Consider the following 18,045-nt stretch of genomic DNA (forward strand, 5'->3'; position numbering starts at 1 on the left):
TTTTTTTGTTTTTGTTTTTACTGTAAGCAATAATGATAAAACAATAGTAATTCACAACCTGTAGGGGCACTAGGCCGCGCACAGCGAGTGGGCGTGCCAAGGGCTCCCAGAGTCTTCGAGTCAACAGCAGCGTGCAGCGGAGCAGGGGTCTCCAACCCTAGTCCTGGAGAGCCCCTATCCAGCAGGTTTTATAGGTGTCTTTACATCATCAGTGGCTAAAAATCTGGAACACCTGCTAATCTTGACTAATTAAGCCAACAATTTGTTCAATTAAGTAACTGAGAGATTGGTTGAAATGAAAACCAGCAGCCACAGTAGCTCTCCAGGACCAGGGTTGGAGCAGGTTCTCCCTTCTCTTAATTATACTTTTCAAAAGAGCTGAGGAAAAGATAGAAAACGCAAGCAGCAAGCCTCGGGGTTAGTGAAGCAGACTACAATCGCCAGGCGACGTAGGTTGTTGAAAGTTTTGTTTTTTTTAAACGAAACGCAGGGGTAGCATTAGCTCAGTCTTAGTTCAGCTGCCGAGTGGCAAGCCGACTTCCAGCAATAAAATTGCAAGGGAACTACCGACGAACTCGATAGAGAGAGCTCTTAAGAGTCAATCACACAACTGGAGAAGGGTAGTTTATACTTACCTTTTTTACTCACCTGTTCGTGAAAGGCAAAAGAGACTGAAGTCTCCGTGCAGTGACCGAAGACGTCACTCCACGGAGGGGCCTATCGGCAGCTTTGATATAAAATGCTCAGTAAATACCCGACAAACAGGCATATCCCAAAAATATTGTTGTGGCAGTCATCTTCGAATTGAAAGGGAACCATAAGATCGCTGTTGAAATGACAAGTTCATAAGTTATCTAAGATCCTAACATTTATTTCATTATTTTAAAATGATGTGGCATGATTATTTTGTTGTATTTGTTTGTTTTAAACTATGGGTATAATATTACTTGCAAAAAATGTATTGGTAGAACGCTAGGTGGTGCGCGCTTGGGCAAATCCTAAACTGCTGCTGTTGGTGTCCGTCCCGCTTCAACGCAAACAGTAGAGTTTCTGCGGTGGAGACGGGACTGTATTTGATTCTGTTCGCTGGGCTTTGGTTGGAAAACACGTAGAAACAAAATGTTATTTTTTTATATAGAACTGTAATTTAATGGATATTAAAAAAAAAAAAAAAAAAAAAAAAAAAACTTTCACGTCCCATAGTAGGAACGTGTTTTTGTCACAACGGATTTAAAATAAAAACACATTCTTGTACTGTTTATTATTTGACTTGTCTTAATCTGGTTTACCATGAAATCTACAGAGATATAATGCTGTGTGTTAGTGGTGACGCTGTGGGGCGGACAGAGTGCAGTGGCTGTGCCTCGTCGCTTGGTTCCGCTGTGTACGACACAGCACTCGGTCCTGTCTTTCTTTCCAGTGACGGGCCGCCATATTGGCTGCGTCGTCCCCCATCTCGCATTGCAACCGATTCAGACCATGCAGCAAACCGGGCAATGAAGCCAACATCGTTACCTTGAAATCACCATTGCACGGCCAAATACAGCAGCATGGAGGCCGTCAAAGCCTTTAACAGCGAGGTCTGTATCTTTTATTGTTTTATTTAACCCCACTAGAAGTCTGCTAGGTGGTACCAGCACTTAATTTTCCGATTCTGAATGAGAAAGGAGAGAAAGTGCTCTCTGGGCCTGCCTTTCTGTGCAACAACAAACAAACAGGGGAACATTGTAATACAAAATAATAATAATAAACATCGCACAGAAGGACCTTTAATAAAGCCCCCATTGGCGAGTTAGCATGTTTTTAGAACAGCGAGGATTTTGATGTTGCATAAAGGAAAGAAACTACAAAAGTTAGAAAGTGTAAAGTTGAGTGCGAACGCTGACCGATCTTGTGTGTGTGTGTGTTTGTGTGTAGGCAGCGCAGCACTGTGTAGCAAAATACAGACTGAGTGAGTGTAAATTGCAAGGTTTAAGAGCCAAAAGTGGAGGTTGTACAAAACATGCACTGCAAAGATATCATTTTTTTACAAATTAGTATTGTACTGTCAGGGTTATCGTAACAGGAGCCAGTTTAAACAAAAGATAATTGACCGGTCCTGCAGTAAAATAAAACCACCTACGTACGACGCACAGAAGAGCATCATAAAGACGTCATAAACCGGCATGACTAGAGCTATACAGATTTAAAAAAAAATGTCAATCGGCATTAGAAATATATGCAAACACTTGTACTGCATTTTATTGAATATTTTAAGCAGCACGTTTACTACTAGTAAAATAGGTGAGCCGCCATAACATGGTGCCTTATTATTGCCACATGTTTGATAGGCCTGTGTCTGAAATAATTAAGGGGGCACTGGGGTGTTGAAACTAGTCATTTCGTAAACATATATACAGAGCACATTTGCAGACACCTTTATTTTCTTAAATAGTCAATGCTCGTAAATGCTTAACTACTGCAATAGATTGAAGTTGCTGCTTACAGTATATCATATACAATATTTTGGAATAAGATTTCCTTTTAAATAAAGAATGAAAGCATGTAGACCTTGTAATGTTCTTTTTAAATAGTTTAAGAGTGAAATAAAACATCATGGTGAGTATCTAGTTGCTTTATTGAGAAAATAAAACATATTTATAATTCTGTGTAAGAGATTATCAGAGAAAATCATTGGGTATCCCAGAGAAGTTGCTGTGCCCTGCAATCATTTTACACTTAAAGTAAATACAATTCACTTTTTTTATGTTGCTGTATTCCTCCATAGTTTACTCTTCTATTCACTGTACATCAAAAACCAGACCTTGCTAGCTTTCATACTACTTTGAAGCCTTTCTGGTCTCTGTGAACTTAGTTATTTGACTTCCAATTCATACAGTACAATAAACCTGTAGGGATGCTGTGTGAAGAGCATTGCTTGTGGCTGCCACTTGCATTTCCTGGGACATTTGGAGTTGATGGCGGTAGTGTGGAATACTCGGACTGTCTGCACAAAACAGTATCAGCATTCGCATACTTGAGGAGCACGCTACACTGTATGAGGTCCGCTGCTACTTGCAGAAAGAGAAGCGTGACCTGCAAGCACTCACAGCTCGGGGAAGCAGCATACGCATAAGTGTATACAAAGGAAAAGAGCAGATCTGTACCCCAAAGTTCTTTAAAAATAAATACATGATTGGGGGTTCAATCAGATTCAAGTGCACTGGCCATTCAGATTAGCACCTTATATTAAGTTTGACTTCCAGATATAAAAGTTTAAGCAAAATGTATTTTATTTAATATTACTGAGTTGTGGATGGTACTGATACTTTTACAGTTTTTAGGTAGGAGATCAGTAAATTACAGGAGACATTTCTAAAGAAAAACACATTTCCGAGGACATTTTAAAACTTATTTTTTATATTCAAACTAGGTAATCGTAGGATATTTTATCGTAGAGTGAGTGTTATTCTCTTATTCTTCTGATTCTCAGCTGTTTCGAAAGGTAGGATGTTTGTCAGCATACACAGGCCGAAAGTCATGTTGTCAGTCAGACCTCAAACAGGTAGAATGTTCACTGGAGCGGAAGGGTTGAACGGTCGACTGAACTTTAGGGCATGTGTCAGACCAAATATCTACTTAAAGTATACAATATTATACATTTCTAAAAAGCTGTTCTTTAGATAACTAAATAAATAATGGTTTCATTCTATGGTCACATATACCCTGCGCTGACCCAGTTTGAATGTGAAAAAAAAAGTTTAAAAATGTATTTCTTTAGAAATGTCCATATAAATGTACTTTACTGATCTTGTACTTAAAATATGTAAAGTTATCAGTGGTATCTACAAACCACAGGAACTAGAATTTGAAACAATTTATTTTAGAGCTTATTATGCAAGCTAGTGTATCTATACATTTAAAGCATATTGTTATACCTTTTTGAAAAGCTGAGTGTCTCTAGAACCTGAAAATACCAAGGGTTACACTCTGACATTAAGTACAATTTAAATTTACCCAATTAGAAAGAAAAAATGAAAGCAGAAAAAAATGCACAATTATTTTTTTTAAATTGCTTTAGAAATATGAATTCATAAAAAATATCATCAGTATACTTGTGCACATATAGTTGTAATAAACAGATTATATACCCCAATGGAAATTTTATAATTTCTAGAAATTTCTCAAACAAAGAATTTTAGGAAAAGTCTTTTGTGGCAAAAGTTTTGCTTTTGTGGAAAGTTACAAGAAATAGATTTCTACAATTATGATCTATTTCAGCAATATTTTTTGCAAAACTCAAAAAATACTAATTCAGAAGTGCTCATACCCTTTCAATATGATAATGCAGAACCTAATTATAGAAAAGTAGAAAATGCTGGATTGTAGGTTAACATTCTTAGAGTATAAAAGGGATAGGTATAGGATGATTGCTGTCATTACCAATAAGTCAATATGGGGAAAAAGTAAAGAGCCATCTGAAGACCTTAGGCAAAAAATGATTTATTGTCATAAAACTGGAGAAGGATACAAGAAGATTTCCAAGCATTTGAGTATCCCAATTTCAACTATTGTTTCTATTATCAAGAAGTACAACACTCATGGTACTGTCACAACGCTCCTTCAGTCTGGAAGAAAGAGGGTTCCCTTTCAAATAGGGAATATTAACTTGTTAAGCTTAAATTATATATATATATTTTAGAATATTATTTGAAAATATATTATTTAATAATTGTCTAATTATTAACTTACAGTATTATTTACCGTGTGTTTTGCTTTGCGTTTTGGTTGTGTGTGTATTTCTTACAGGAGGTAAGTATTGAAACCCGAGCAGCTACTGTGTGCGTTCCTACTTATCCAGCTGCACTATTATAAAGGCTTGTTCGCAAGAAAGCTATTTCTAGTCTCGCGTTTGTACTGACTAAGAAATTAGCGAGTGGGCATCCCTGCTACCCGCTACATAACAGTAACTAGCGACCTGTTACCCCCGATCCTAAGGGACCGAGGTTACTGTTCCGGTGCAGGCTACTGCTAGTCTCATGTTTGTACTGACTAGTAGTTTAGCCAGTGGCTGACTTGCAGGTGGCTAACATGCCACTAGCAGTGACTGCGTGGACTGCGGCCACTCAAGGACATTTACTTTTTTGTTCCTTAGCCACTCCAATGTAGCTTTGGCTGTGTGCTTTGGTTCCTTTTCATGCTAAAAGGTGAACTTCCGTCCCAGTTTCAGCTTTCTTGCAGAGGGCAGCAGGTTTTTCTGTACTTTGCTCCATTCATTTTCCCTTCTATCCTGACAAGTGCCCCAGTCCCTGCCGATGAGAAACATCCCCATAACATGATGCTGCCACTACCATGCTTCACAGTAGGGATGGCGTTCTTTGGGTGATGCACTGTGTTGGGTTTGTGCCAAACATAACGCTTTGCATTTAGGCCAAAATGTTCCATTTTAGTTTCGTTAGTCCACAAAACTTTTTGCCACATGGCTACAGAATCTCCTGAGTGTTTTTCTGCATACTTCAAACGGGATTCAAGGTGGACTTTCTTGAGTAATGGCTTCCTTCTTGTCACCCTACCATACAGGCCAGATTTGTGGAGTGCTTGGGATATTGTTGTCACATGCACACTTTAACCAGTCTTGGCCATGAAAGCCTGTAGCTCTTGCAAAGTTGCCATTGGCCTCTTGGTAGCCTCTCTGATCAGTCTCCTTGCTCGGTCATCCAGTTTTGAGGGACGGCCTGATCTAGGCTGGGTCTTGGTGGTGCCATACACCTTTCACTTCTTAATAATCGTCTTGACCGTGCTCCAAGGGGTATTCAAGACCGTTGATTTTTTTTTTTTATACCCATCCCCTGATCTGTGCCTTTCAACAACTTTGTCCTGGAGTTCTTTTGAAAGCACCTTGGTGCTCATGGTTGAGTCTTTGCTTTGAAATGCACTACCCAGCAACTATTTTAATGCATTTTAATTCCAGGCTATAAGGCAACAAAAGGTGAACATTTTGAAAGGGGGTGTAAACTTTCTATAGGCACTGTAAATAATGTACCCAATCCGAAACGAGTGTATAACTTGCCTGAATATTAAAGTAAAACATAAGTATTTTAAAACTAGCAAGAAATGACTTGCTGCACTAGCAGCAGTTACATTATTGTTTTACATTATTGTTTTGCCCTATGGACCATATTTAGAAGCAAGCGCAAAGGCACAAATTCTTAGAGCAATAAGAACACCATTTTAATGGTGTAAAACAAGAAACAACTCTTGACTGGTCCTTCCTGCAACTAAGTTTATACTGTTGAAATTGTTTTCAGCAAAAAAAAGAGGTTATTTTGCATTTGCTTCAGAGAAGTCTTTTTTTTTTATATAGTAAAACAGTGCTTTTGACATGGCAAGTATTTTGAACTGCCTTACTTGGGGAATAATTACCTTCTAAAGAACAGTACTTGCTTTCTTTGTTTAACACTTTCCTTTAATAAACTACATGTGGGAATTTTAGGTGTAGCTCTGTGCAGAGACTTGCATGTATTTGTATTTAATGCGTGCTCAGTAAATACATTTTATGGTGAAACATCTACCCAATTTTGTAGGTTTGCAATTACTAAAACTAACTTCACAACAGCAAGGTTTGCTTGGTTTCTTAAGCTTAATTGTAAAATAAAAAATTGCTTCTCTACACTCAGCAGTTTGCCCCCCTACTGTTTAACAGTTAGGCGCCTTTGATTGAGACACACAGTTCTTTGACCATTGCTTCTGACATTGATTAAAACACTGAATTGCTGTACTGCTTTTAGAATGAAACACTCACCTATAGATAACAAAACTGACTTGGGTTACAGAATAAGAAAGGTTACTGGTCCAGAGCTTATCTATAAAAGTGACTATAATTTAGATTTTTGTTATTATACAGTTAAATAAACAGTTAATGCAAAAACTTTATTTTTTACAGTTGGTTATTAGTTATCAACATAAAAAATGATGCCAAACTCAGTAACTGTATGAACCCTGTATTTACAATATCTGATTGAGTTAAGCAGAGATTGTATATGATTTTTGCGGCTGTGAATAACATGTGAATTGGGCATACATGTAAAAGGTTTGATCGGTAACATTTCAAAAACGTTAGCTAGCTAGGAAATTTATCAGGTTGATCCATCTGGTAAAATGACAAGTTGTAAGTGAAGTCATTTTAGAATCTCTTTTTCTACAGTCAGGTTCAAATTTGCTTCTGAAAGTGGTCCAGAATGGCTGAGAATGCATCTGAGAGCACGTACAACCCCAGAGCTTCGGGGAGGGGGGAGGGAATGGTTTTGCCCCAGGAGTTTCAGTCAAAATGATCATTTGCAACTTTCACTCATGAATATAAATAATGCCTGAGCAACAGCAAACATACAAAAACAAATTCACATTTTAACAAGTTTTTTTTTTTCAGGAAAATGTTTAAGTGCACTTTGTCTAAAATATTTAAACCCCTTTTCAATATAAATAAATTCTACTTTCTAATAACTAATGTAATAGCTATACAAGTAATATACTACATTGGACCACATTCATAAATGAGAAAATGAAAAAGGAGACAATAATATAAAAACAATAACAGTTAACACTAACAGCAAAGTTAACTGATGCATTATGTAAGTGTAACACTAAACAATGCTACCATGTACTATCCTTATACACATTAGTGTGCTGTCAGGTCATTCTTTTTCAACGAATCACAGCGTTGTGTGCAATTACGTCACCAGACGAATTCATCTGAAATTATAATGGGCCGTCTGCAAAGGGTTAATACAGTTTTGGTTTCCTATGTGGCCATTCCATAAAGAGAAATCATTTTGTTTTGTAGTCGTTTCAGTGGGCGTTGTGCTGTCGGTCTTGCAGCCCAAAGTTGTATTAAAAATAATTGTCAGTAGTTTCACAAACCTACTGCCAACCACCCGATTTTTAAGTAGTTTTTAAAAAAAGAAATAAATACATTGTTAAACCGTTGCATATAAAATAGTTTAAAGGTTTTTGTCATTTTTATTATGTTAAATATTCTTCAAGCTGGTGGTCAAACTTTACTGAGCTCCTACTGTATATAAAGGCAAGGTAATATTGTTGCATTCATTTAAATATGTTTGCTACTGTGTGCGAGGTGAGGGTTTGTGAATTAAAAGGATATGTGTATTTGTGTACTCTGGGATATATTCTTGCTTTGAGGTTTAGAGGTACGGAAGTTTGATTTATTTATTTATTTTTCATTTGTATGTGCAAGGCAGTTGAGTTTTCAGGACCTTGTGTCTAGCAACAGAATGTGTTGATATTCATCTTTGATCTTTGAGACAATGGACCATAATAAATGTGTGTGCGTGTAAACTGTATATTATGAAGTAACATTAAAATTCCAATATGTTTTTATTTTTTTATTTACAAAAACATGAATCAATTTTTCCTTTTCTTTTTCTTGCAGTTGTACTCGTTGAATGACTACAAACCACCAATCTCCAAAGCTAAAATGACCCAGATCACAAAGTTAGCCATTAAAGCTATAAAGGTAAGTGATTAAAGAACAGCCAGAAGTTATTTTGGGATGCGATTCAAAACTAGGCTCAAAATGTTAGTCTAATTTCACACCGGGTTGGCTGATTTTTAAATCAAATTGATTTTAAATCATGATTTAAAAAAATATTAATTTGTCTAATTCGTTTTTTCATTTATTACCTATTTTATATAGTTTCTCAAGGAAAAGACAAAGTGTGTTTTAAAAACCTTTTATTAACACAATCATCTTAAACTAACTTGTCTATAAACTAAAACTCTTAGGGCTGTATTCTGATCCCAGCGCAAATGCGAGTGCCAGCGCAATCGGCGCTTGCCCCCCATTCTGTGACGCATAAATGGAGCGAAGATGTAAAAAAAAACTGCGCTGAAATGATATTCTGAAGACATCTCTTGCCCCGTTCTAGTGCGCCTGCATTATTATTTAAATCAAATCCGAATCTTAAAAAAAAAAAAAAAAACCCGCCAACCCTAAAGCTGCACACAATGCTGCAAGTTACTGTTAGCACTGTCGCAGGATTTTACTTTCTTCTCTTATTTTTCTTTCATTTCTGGAAAAGGTAATTACCAGGAATAAAATAACACAATATTTTGGAATTGTAAAGAGCACTGTGACTGATGTTAAAAAGTCTGCCTCAGAGATTTAAAAGTTTGCGGTATTTGATAGTAGGGGTGGGATTTTTTAGATCAATTGTTTGAGACGAGTACTTGAGCATTACAATTTCTGAGTACTTGAATCAAACGCCACTCTCCTCTGCATACTGTACTAGTCTACATAAACCACCCAGACAGTGCCACAAGTCCTATTTTAAATGCCAAATTAACACACAATCAAGTAACATTAAGTAATTAATGTAATGTTTGCCTTCTTGTGCAGTTAATTGTATATGGTCAGGTATTACAAAATAACATAAAGTATTCAGATTCACGTATCCACACAACTTTACATTAAATTGTAATAAGAGATGCCTGGCCTACCTGTTTGAAGTGTGTCTCACGGGGTCCTTTACTTTAGAGCAGTAGTTCCAACATACAAATAAAAACTGTACTAAACATAAACGACCGTTCGGTCCAAAAGCTTACAGAACAATTTCAAGTGAAAAAAGCCTTCCACCTATGGGAAGATTGGGGAATGGGGTCCTCGAGTCTGTGGTAATTGCAACTTTTTCTCCCTTTTGAAAGTTTTGTCTGAACAGCTGCAGCACGATTTTCTTTAAGTTTTTCCAGCCTCGCTGTTATTGTTTTATGGGTCGGCACAGTATTGGGATAATCTTACATCGATTTCAAAACTGCAGCATTCACGATTCACACACACTGTCCTCATAGGGGATAACGTGATCACGCCCTGTTCGGCCAAATCTATAGCAAATGTTATGGAGGTTTGCTTTTTATTGCCATCAGTAACTCCATCCACAATAATTCTGAATGTTTTCTTTTCAAACTGTAAAACATTGAACTTGTGTTTTTGTGGTATAGCAATTTTGTTTGGCATTTATTATTATTTATTATTATTTATTATTTTCTTGTCCGGTTCCTCAAAATACTTCCAAATGTGGCTTCCTTTGTTTAGAGATGCCATTTTAAATATAGAACAAACTCTGAAAAAACGCTGGTCATTAACGTTATTACCCTGCTGTGGAATTGATACCATACCACGCCTACTACAGGCATTAACATACACACACAGAGCACCAATGAAACGCCAGATCCACCGAGAATAAAACCCGCCCCAGTGTCAATCTTTCTGTTGCACCAATTAGAAAAGCTACTTGGAGGCAATTGCCAAACCCCTTCCTTTTTATAATATCCGCCCTTACTGTGGCACTAGAGCAGTCTGATACGAGACGGACTACCGATGATAAATTACTAAAATGAGTGCTTAAAAAAATATGCGTTTGGTGACATTTGTCACGTGACCGGTTATACGTGTAGCATATTATTAAACGTTTAACCACTTCTTTAGAGTTCATACCTTTAAACGTTTAAAATTCTCATCCCTAGGAGATATGTCAAAGGCAGCTAACTGCACTGTAGCCAATGATTATCTTTCTGCTTGAGAGGAGAGTCTGGATCCAGAAAGCACATTCAAGTCATCCAATCATCTGGTTCACAGTGGTTCAGCCAAAATGTGATTTGTATGTCTTTTTTTTTTTTTTTTTTTTTTTTTTTGAGCCGGTGAAGACAAGAAATCTAGAACATCTTGCAGACTGCTATAAAAATGCATCATGCATTCTTTTTTCAAATATTTAAAAATATATATTTTATACATTTTTAATTAAGCAATATAATGAATATTGTTATGCGGAAATAATGACCGGTCGTATCAGCATTGAAAAGATTAGAATAAACAAATTTTGTGAAAAAGCCTGAACCTGTTGACATCAAAGTGGGATGTACCCAAGCCTGTTTGCCTCATGAGAACTTCAATATAAATACAGGGACCGTAAATAGAATTGTAGTTGTCGTAGACCGAGAGCAAGGAGCAGGGAAATTCGAGTTGCATAAAGGAAGTGAAAGTAAAGATGTAGGTACAATGAACCATATAGGAAACACTGTAGAGTTAAAGCAGGTTTTTTCCATTTCTTTTTTCGCTACTTAAACATTCAAGCTGGTTGCCAAAGTCAACTTATTACTTGTGTTTAATTACCTTTTCCCTTCCCTCAGCAGCTCTCGAAAAGCAGTGAAAGTGAAGCAGGAGGAGGGGAGTGAGAGTATCTATCAGGGAGATAAGAGAGTCCTAACCAGCTTAGGTAGGCGATGGGCTGTTTCAAAGGCAGATAGAGAGGAAGTTTGAGAATTCACTTAGTGTTAGATGCAAAATACTCAATACAGATCTTTCTTTTTTTTTCTGGCAGAAAACTTTTTCGTTTCTGGCAGACCTAAATACCTGAGGGCAGCGTTTCTTGTTCAGATGTAGTTGGGTGATGGTAGAGAATTTGAAAAAAATTTTGGTTTTTTTAATATTTAGTTTAATTGGGTTGCTACTACGAAAATAAAACAGTGTTTCCTCTAATACAGTTTTTAACTTGTTCCTTTTCTCCGGTTAATGACTTATTATTTCTGTTCTGATTTGTTCTAGACGGTCTGCAACAATTGATTTAAAAAAAAAAAAAAAACACCCAAAGGAGTTCTATTGAAGTTCTGAGAGTAGCTCACTGTATTGCAAAATAAATCTATTTGCTATAACTTAACAGCCATTTGTTCTGTTGTTTTGGGGTGTTTGGTGTTTCGTGGAACCAGTACTGTGTGCAGTGGAATTCAGTTGTGGAGTGCAATGTTTCAGCATCTTTGTTGCTGGTTTAGATGTGCTGAATCTTGATGTAGTGACTAAGCCAAAATGAAATTAATTACAGATTTAAGTATTATAGGATTTTATTCTGTATTAGGATGTCAGGGTTCTCCCCAGGAATTCTTTATAGCCGGGACGGCAGAACATTATAGCCGGGAGCACTTTTAACGGAAAAATAAACTTGCCTTCCCTTAAATATATAATACGACAAAGAATTTGAATAATGTGTCGTCTTTGGTTGACTCTATCTGGTTGCATTTTTCTTTCTTTTTCATTTCTGTTTTTTATTATGGTAAATTATCGTGCTTATTTAGGCACTCAATTATAGAGCTTATTGCTTCATTTAAATGGTTTTCTTTATGTTAAGTTTTCAGGGCATTTTGTTAATGCACGTCTATTTTTGTTTTTTGCTGTTCTGCATTTTTTGAACGCAACTGTTCATTTTAACCTTTTTTTTTTTTTACACAACAGTACTCGCACACGTTTGGTCACCATCATAACTGTTGCATGAAACCGGAGTGTAACAATCCAGCACCTCTGCCCTTAAGCATTTGTATGTCAGCTGACAAGTGTTCAGCTGATATCCCATCATGCCTTTCTTCTTAAAGGCGTACAACCTCTATACATGAACTCCCAATATCTCTCACAAGCACCTCAGTACATATTATTACGATATCACAACAAAAGGAATATGCTTTTTTTTGTTTGTTTGTTTATTTTGCTGCATATGTATAGCTATTATGTACATTACAGTACAATAATATGACAAAAAGGGGACTGAATGATAATACCCGAAAATAATCTTAATATTTTTATAATAAAGTATCCGGCGCAAATATAGTATTAGGCGGTGGATTGTGCTGATCGCCGGCTTATTTTGACCCCCTGCGTTCATTGTCACTATTTTTGCTTTGAAAATAATTGGTTATTTTTTAGCAGTCATTTTTAACGTTTTAGCCTCTCGAAGTGCTTAACACAGAAAACCCGCCCCTTCAACTCTCTGATTGGTTAAATGTTGTGTCAAGACGTAACACAGCTGTCATGTGGTTCCAAGATTTTTTTTCACCCAGCAACGCACAGGTGATCTAGTCTTCTAGAAGTGAAATCAATCCTTATTGTTAAAGGCACAGGAGCATCTGCAAGACGGGCGGATCGGGTTTTTCAGCTGGGCGGTGACAGCTACTTTGCCGGGCAGCCTGGGGAGAACCCTGTAGAACAAGGAAACCAAACTTAGGTAACATTGAAATTAGAAAGCTAATTTAAATTTGATTTAATACAAAGACATACTAAATGCTAAGCAGAACAATGCAGCGACTAATAAGAAAAAGCAAGATACTTAAAGAAGTTATTTTTAAACGCTGGACTGCAGTTCAGTGTAAAACATCTACTGTTGACTGTCGTTATAGAATTCCAGCCATGGGTAAATCTTCAGCCCACCTGCCTGAAAATCCATCTTTTTGTTTTTTATTTTGTTTTGTTTTTTAACTTTCCTTTCACTGACATGACTTATTTGTGCTGCTGTATCTAAGCCTCTTGTCTAATCTATGTATTAGTCAGTAGTGTGTGACCGAGTTTAGTAAAGAAAACCCTGAATATTTATGCTTTGCCAAATTACCCTTTGTGTTTTTCCATTCTGAAAGTTTGTTGTTTTTTAAATTTGATTTTTTTATCCATTTTATTTGTAAACTGGAAAAGTGGCCTCCCATTTTTGTAACAATTAGTGTGTGAATCACTCAGAAAACATTGATTTGTGTTTATTTGAATTAAAGTTAACATTATAGGCTCTCTATTTCTTTTTAGTTGTTTTATGAATGAGTATGAAATCGCCTTGGTGCCCTTATGTTGGATTTATGTTTTGTCTTTCTGCTCCCTAGAACTGCCTTGGTGCCCCTGAATCTTTACGCCCAGCGAAGGCAGCATTGCCTTGCCCTTCATGACCTTAAAGTCATGCCCTGCTGCTAACATGCGCGATTAAATAGTGAAAAATTTAAGCATTAGAAAGTTAAGCATTAGATTTAATGCTACATTTCTAAAACAAACGGGGCACTAATGTAGATGCCTTCCTCTTACGTGCTCTTAGAACAGAATTCTGTTTAAGCGTATTGAAGCCAAATGTCTCTGTCAAAACAACGTCCCAGTGCACCTATAAGAGTATAAGATATTTTACCAGCGAGAGGAGGCCATGTGGCCCATCGTGCTCGTTTAAGTCTTGCAAAAAAAGTAAATTATTCAAAAGACAACCATTGTGGCTACTGTAATAAACTGTAAGTGCTTTTTATTGCGTTCCTGCTGAACCTGCAGCTGTCTACGTTGGCAGACATTTTCAGTGTGACTTGGAAGCTTCTAAAGGTCCTGCGCTTTCCTCTGCAGGTGAAGTGTCACATTGATCTGTTATCTGCAGGGAAACTGATATGCTGGCAATGAAGTCTGTTCATCCTTTCCACTGCTAATGCATACAATTCAAAACACAGGAGTTTCACAGCTATCACATTACATATCCCTAAAATACTGATTACCACAAAATCCAAAGAATAGAAAAACGTTGCTAACATTTGACATACGGTAGATTTTTCATGACAAATGTCTGCAAAGTGAATTTTTACAGCAGATGCACTGTAATGACGAAATAAACAAACATCCTTGAACTCCCTTTTGATAAGCTGCTCGCACATTCCTCTATTATTTATCTTTTTTTAAAGAAGTAATACGCACTGGGGATTCACTTAAACTAAAAAAAACTGAAGAAACTACAGTAAAAGAAAAAAGTAAACTTCGGCAAAGATCAGGGTGGCGACCTGAAAGATGCTTCAATAAATTGTTGGTGTTTCCACCCTTGTTTTTCACTTCTTTAAAACACTTTTGCCATTTTGCCTGTCCTCCTTCAACCGGATTGCCGTTGTCACCTGGTTGAAATCCAGAACAGTTCCACACCAAGCTTCTTTCTCCGGCATTCGCCATGACTGCTGCAGTAATCGAATTTCCTCAGAGCGTGCAGGGTAGTTTGTCATTTCCGCTAAGAGGAAATGAGTAAGCTTAGTTCATATTGTTTTTAAAGCACACAATTACAGAGTTTTGTTTTAAAAGCTCAAATAACAATAATAATAATAATAATAATGGTTTTTGAAAAACTGCGTTACTTGTATATTTTTATTTTTCCTCTATATTAGGTATCGTAGGATTTTGGTGTCGTGATATACCATAGGTTTCGATATACCGCCGAACACTACTTGTTACTGTGCCTGGCGTTATACTCCGGGGCTAAGAATTCAATAAGATGTTTAATGTTTACAACCTCATATTGAATATGGATATTAACTAGAATTGCTACAAATCACAAATTTAGTTTGACACAATCATTGTCAAATAATGGCATAATATAGATTGGGTAAAAAAAAATCAAGCTACTCTTGCCTATGTTTTGGTTTGTCTTGTCCTGTGTCGTTGTGCATCGTTTGCATATGGGTACGTGGAAATAGGGATGTAACGATATGTATCACAATATGCAGGTCACAATACGAAGAAATGGGTTAAGGAGAGTATGTATTCATACTGACTATAAAACACACAAGTGTTCATTCAAGAACCACTTTGTGAACTACAATGAGCTATGCTGTGCTTTTGATCTTGTATCAAGATGCAAACAATACCTCTATTGCGATATATCACGTAAAGACAAAACACAATGAATTGTTACACCCCTATTTGGAAACAAGTACAAAGTAGTTAAGTACATGCAAGTGGATACGAAACTGGTTAAAATGCAGGAAGCAGAGAGTACTTATTCAACTGGGGCAGTGTACTCAGTGGGGTGCCACAGATCTCTGTTCTTGGTCCACTCGTGTTTATCTACATCAGCAATTTAGATCGAGGGATAATTAGTAAACTTGCCAAATTCTCAGACAACGCAAAGCTCAGGTGACAGACATGCTTACAACCATCCAGGAAATCCAAAAAGACGCTGGTCACAAAAATGTATAATCCAATCAAAAAGGCAAACCGAGTGCTTGCGTATATAGCCAAAAGTGTGGAGTACCAAAGAGGTTGTGAAGAGGTTATATAATGCACTAGTGAGACCGCACTTGAATACTGTGTCCAATTGTGGTCGCCATAGCACCAAAGGGACAGGTGCCCTGGAGAGAGTCCAAAGAAGAGCAACCAGACTAATCCCAGGACTTAAAGGACTGAGCCATGAAGAAAGGGTGAGAGAATAAATTCGTAGCCCAGAACAAAGAATTAGGGAGGAACATGATTGTGAAGTCTTTACAATCTTAAAATGAGGTGACATGGTTAACCCATACCATTACTTCAAGTGCAGTACAGACACCATGACCAGAGGACACAGTTGGAAATGAAGTTGATATAGACACGGCAGAGAGGAGACGACACTTCTTCACACAGTGGTATGGAATGCCCTACCTAGTCATGTTTTTGAGGCAGAAACACTTGGATCTTTTAAGACCCAACTTGACAAAGTTCCGAGATCAGTCAGCTGCAGTACTAGGAACCGGACGAGCTTAGATGGGCAGGAGGACCTCCACTCGTTTATACATTTTTAAAAATGTTTATTATGTTCCAAGTCATATGAATACTTGTCCTTCGACCAGCAATCCCAGTTAATGTACAGTACCAGTCAGTTGCAGGACAGTTCTGCACTTTGTTTTTAGTTAAATAATGGTAATACTTGATACAATGAACTGGAGATTAATAACAGCTGGTAAATAATACATAATTCCAAATGATAGATGATATAGAACTGTATAGAAACAATTACAAAAAAAGAATAAAATAATAATCCAATAAGAAATGCTTTGAAGATAATTATTTAAAATGATTGTCTGTCAGTCATGGCACTACAGCAGAACCTAATGGGCAGGGCCTGGTGAGCTCAAGGGGGCCCTTCAGGGCTGGACTGGCCTTTGTCCTACGAAGGCTGGTAGCTCACTGACCTCCACTGTGGAGCTGCTGGGTGTAAAGAAGTGATTGGCACGGTCGTGGGGTCGGAGGACGTGCAGTAACCTTCAGCTCACTGTCTGCTGTGGTGAGGGAGCCGAGTTGAAGTTCTCAATTGCAGAGCAAATTGGATCAAATCTGCCACCATTCAATGTACATGATGACCCTGGGATGCTTCGGTTTGTTCTCGCGCAGTGATTAGTAGTAGAACTTGGACTGGCTTTGTGTGTAAAAATCTGTTTTTAATTTCACATCTTTTTCTCTTTCAGTTTTACAAGCATGTTGTACAGAGTGTGGAGAAGTTCGTTCAGAAAGTAAGTAAATGGAATATTTATTCCATCATAGCAAGGATTTTTCTTGTAAATCTCGATTTTAGTTTCATATTTGTTTAATAGTTTTTTATTAACTTGATTTTTTGAATGTTGTTTAAGCAGGCCCAAGTCAGTTTGCTCTGTTTAGTGGTAGTATGTGTTTTATTATTTATTATGTTATATGCAAAATGTAACTCATATTTTCTATAGATATAGTAGTCTGTGCCAATCCTGTCTGTTGCCTTAATTTCTTCTAAAGGCTCTGATGCAATTAGCAAACAATATAGCAAGACAGTGTAGTATGATGTACAAAGTGGCATTTTTCAAAGTAGTACATGTGCCACAGACAACACAAATCAGGTGAACTATACTGTTCTGTTGCACACAAACAAACATCTTGTATGTATTCTTTGAAAAATGTAGGAATTTGAAAATTAAAAATGAATGTAATGCCAGGAAATGGATCTAGTCACTTCTCTCCCCACTGGACTCATTCATGTTTGAATACTGTACTATTAGGCTGGCAGAAATTTTATCTACAGTGTTGGTGTTTTATTATATATATATATATATATATATATATATATATATATACACACACACACATACATACACATGATATAAATTACGGGTGTACCGATAAGATTTTCTTGGCCGATGGTTGTCTACCCATGTCGTCTGATACAGATAATAGATGCAGGTAATCTATTGTAAACTACTACAAGGCATAGGGCCCATATTTAAACTGTTTTATACTTAGAAATGTAAAAAAAAACAAAAAAAAAAACAGGTATTGTTTACTTGTTGCATTTACTTCAGAAAGTGAATACAAACAATAACGTAGTATTGTATTATGTGCTTGACAGTAATTTCTACATTTGTTTTACAACAGTCACACAAATAACATTTTGCGTTTGTACTAGTAAACACACTTCTGTAGAAAAAAAATATGTAATGTGACATTAACTTTTATAGCCACTT

General features: G+C 36.9%; 1 protein-coding gene across 8 annotated transcripts in view; it reads left to right on the top strand.

Moving 5' to 3' along the window:
- Window positions 1-292: 292 nt before the first annotated feature.
- The window catches only part of LOC117411335 (SR-related and CTD-associated factor 8-like), a 36,779-nt gene continuing 19,026 nt past the window's right edge, over window positions 293-18,045 (top strand). For 3 of the 8 annotated variants that reach the window (XM_034018688.3, XM_034018689.3, XM_034018690.3), the window contains exons 1-3: window positions 1,317-1,580; window positions 8,426-8,509; window positions 17,023-17,067. In XM_034018688.3, coding sequence (XP_033874579.3) covers window positions 1,551-1,580; window positions 8,426-8,509; window positions 17,023-17,067 — 159 coding nt within the window. In that variant the 5' untranslated portion in view covers window positions 1,317-1,550. Of the gene's footprint in view, window positions 454-1,316; window positions 1,581-8,425; window positions 8,510-12,927; window positions 13,038-17,022; window positions 17,068-18,045 lie in introns of those variants that run through there. The other 5 variants (XM_059025901.1, XM_059025902.1, XM_059025899.1 and 2 more) reach the window with 4 other exon arrangements.

This window comes from Acipenser ruthenus, chromosome 6 (assembly GCF_902713425.1).
Source record: "Acipenser ruthenus chromosome 6, fAciRut3.2 maternal haplotype, whole genome shotgun sequence".
NCBI lineage: Eukaryota > Metazoa > Chordata > Actinopteri > Acipenseriformes > Acipenseridae > Acipenser > Acipenser ruthenus.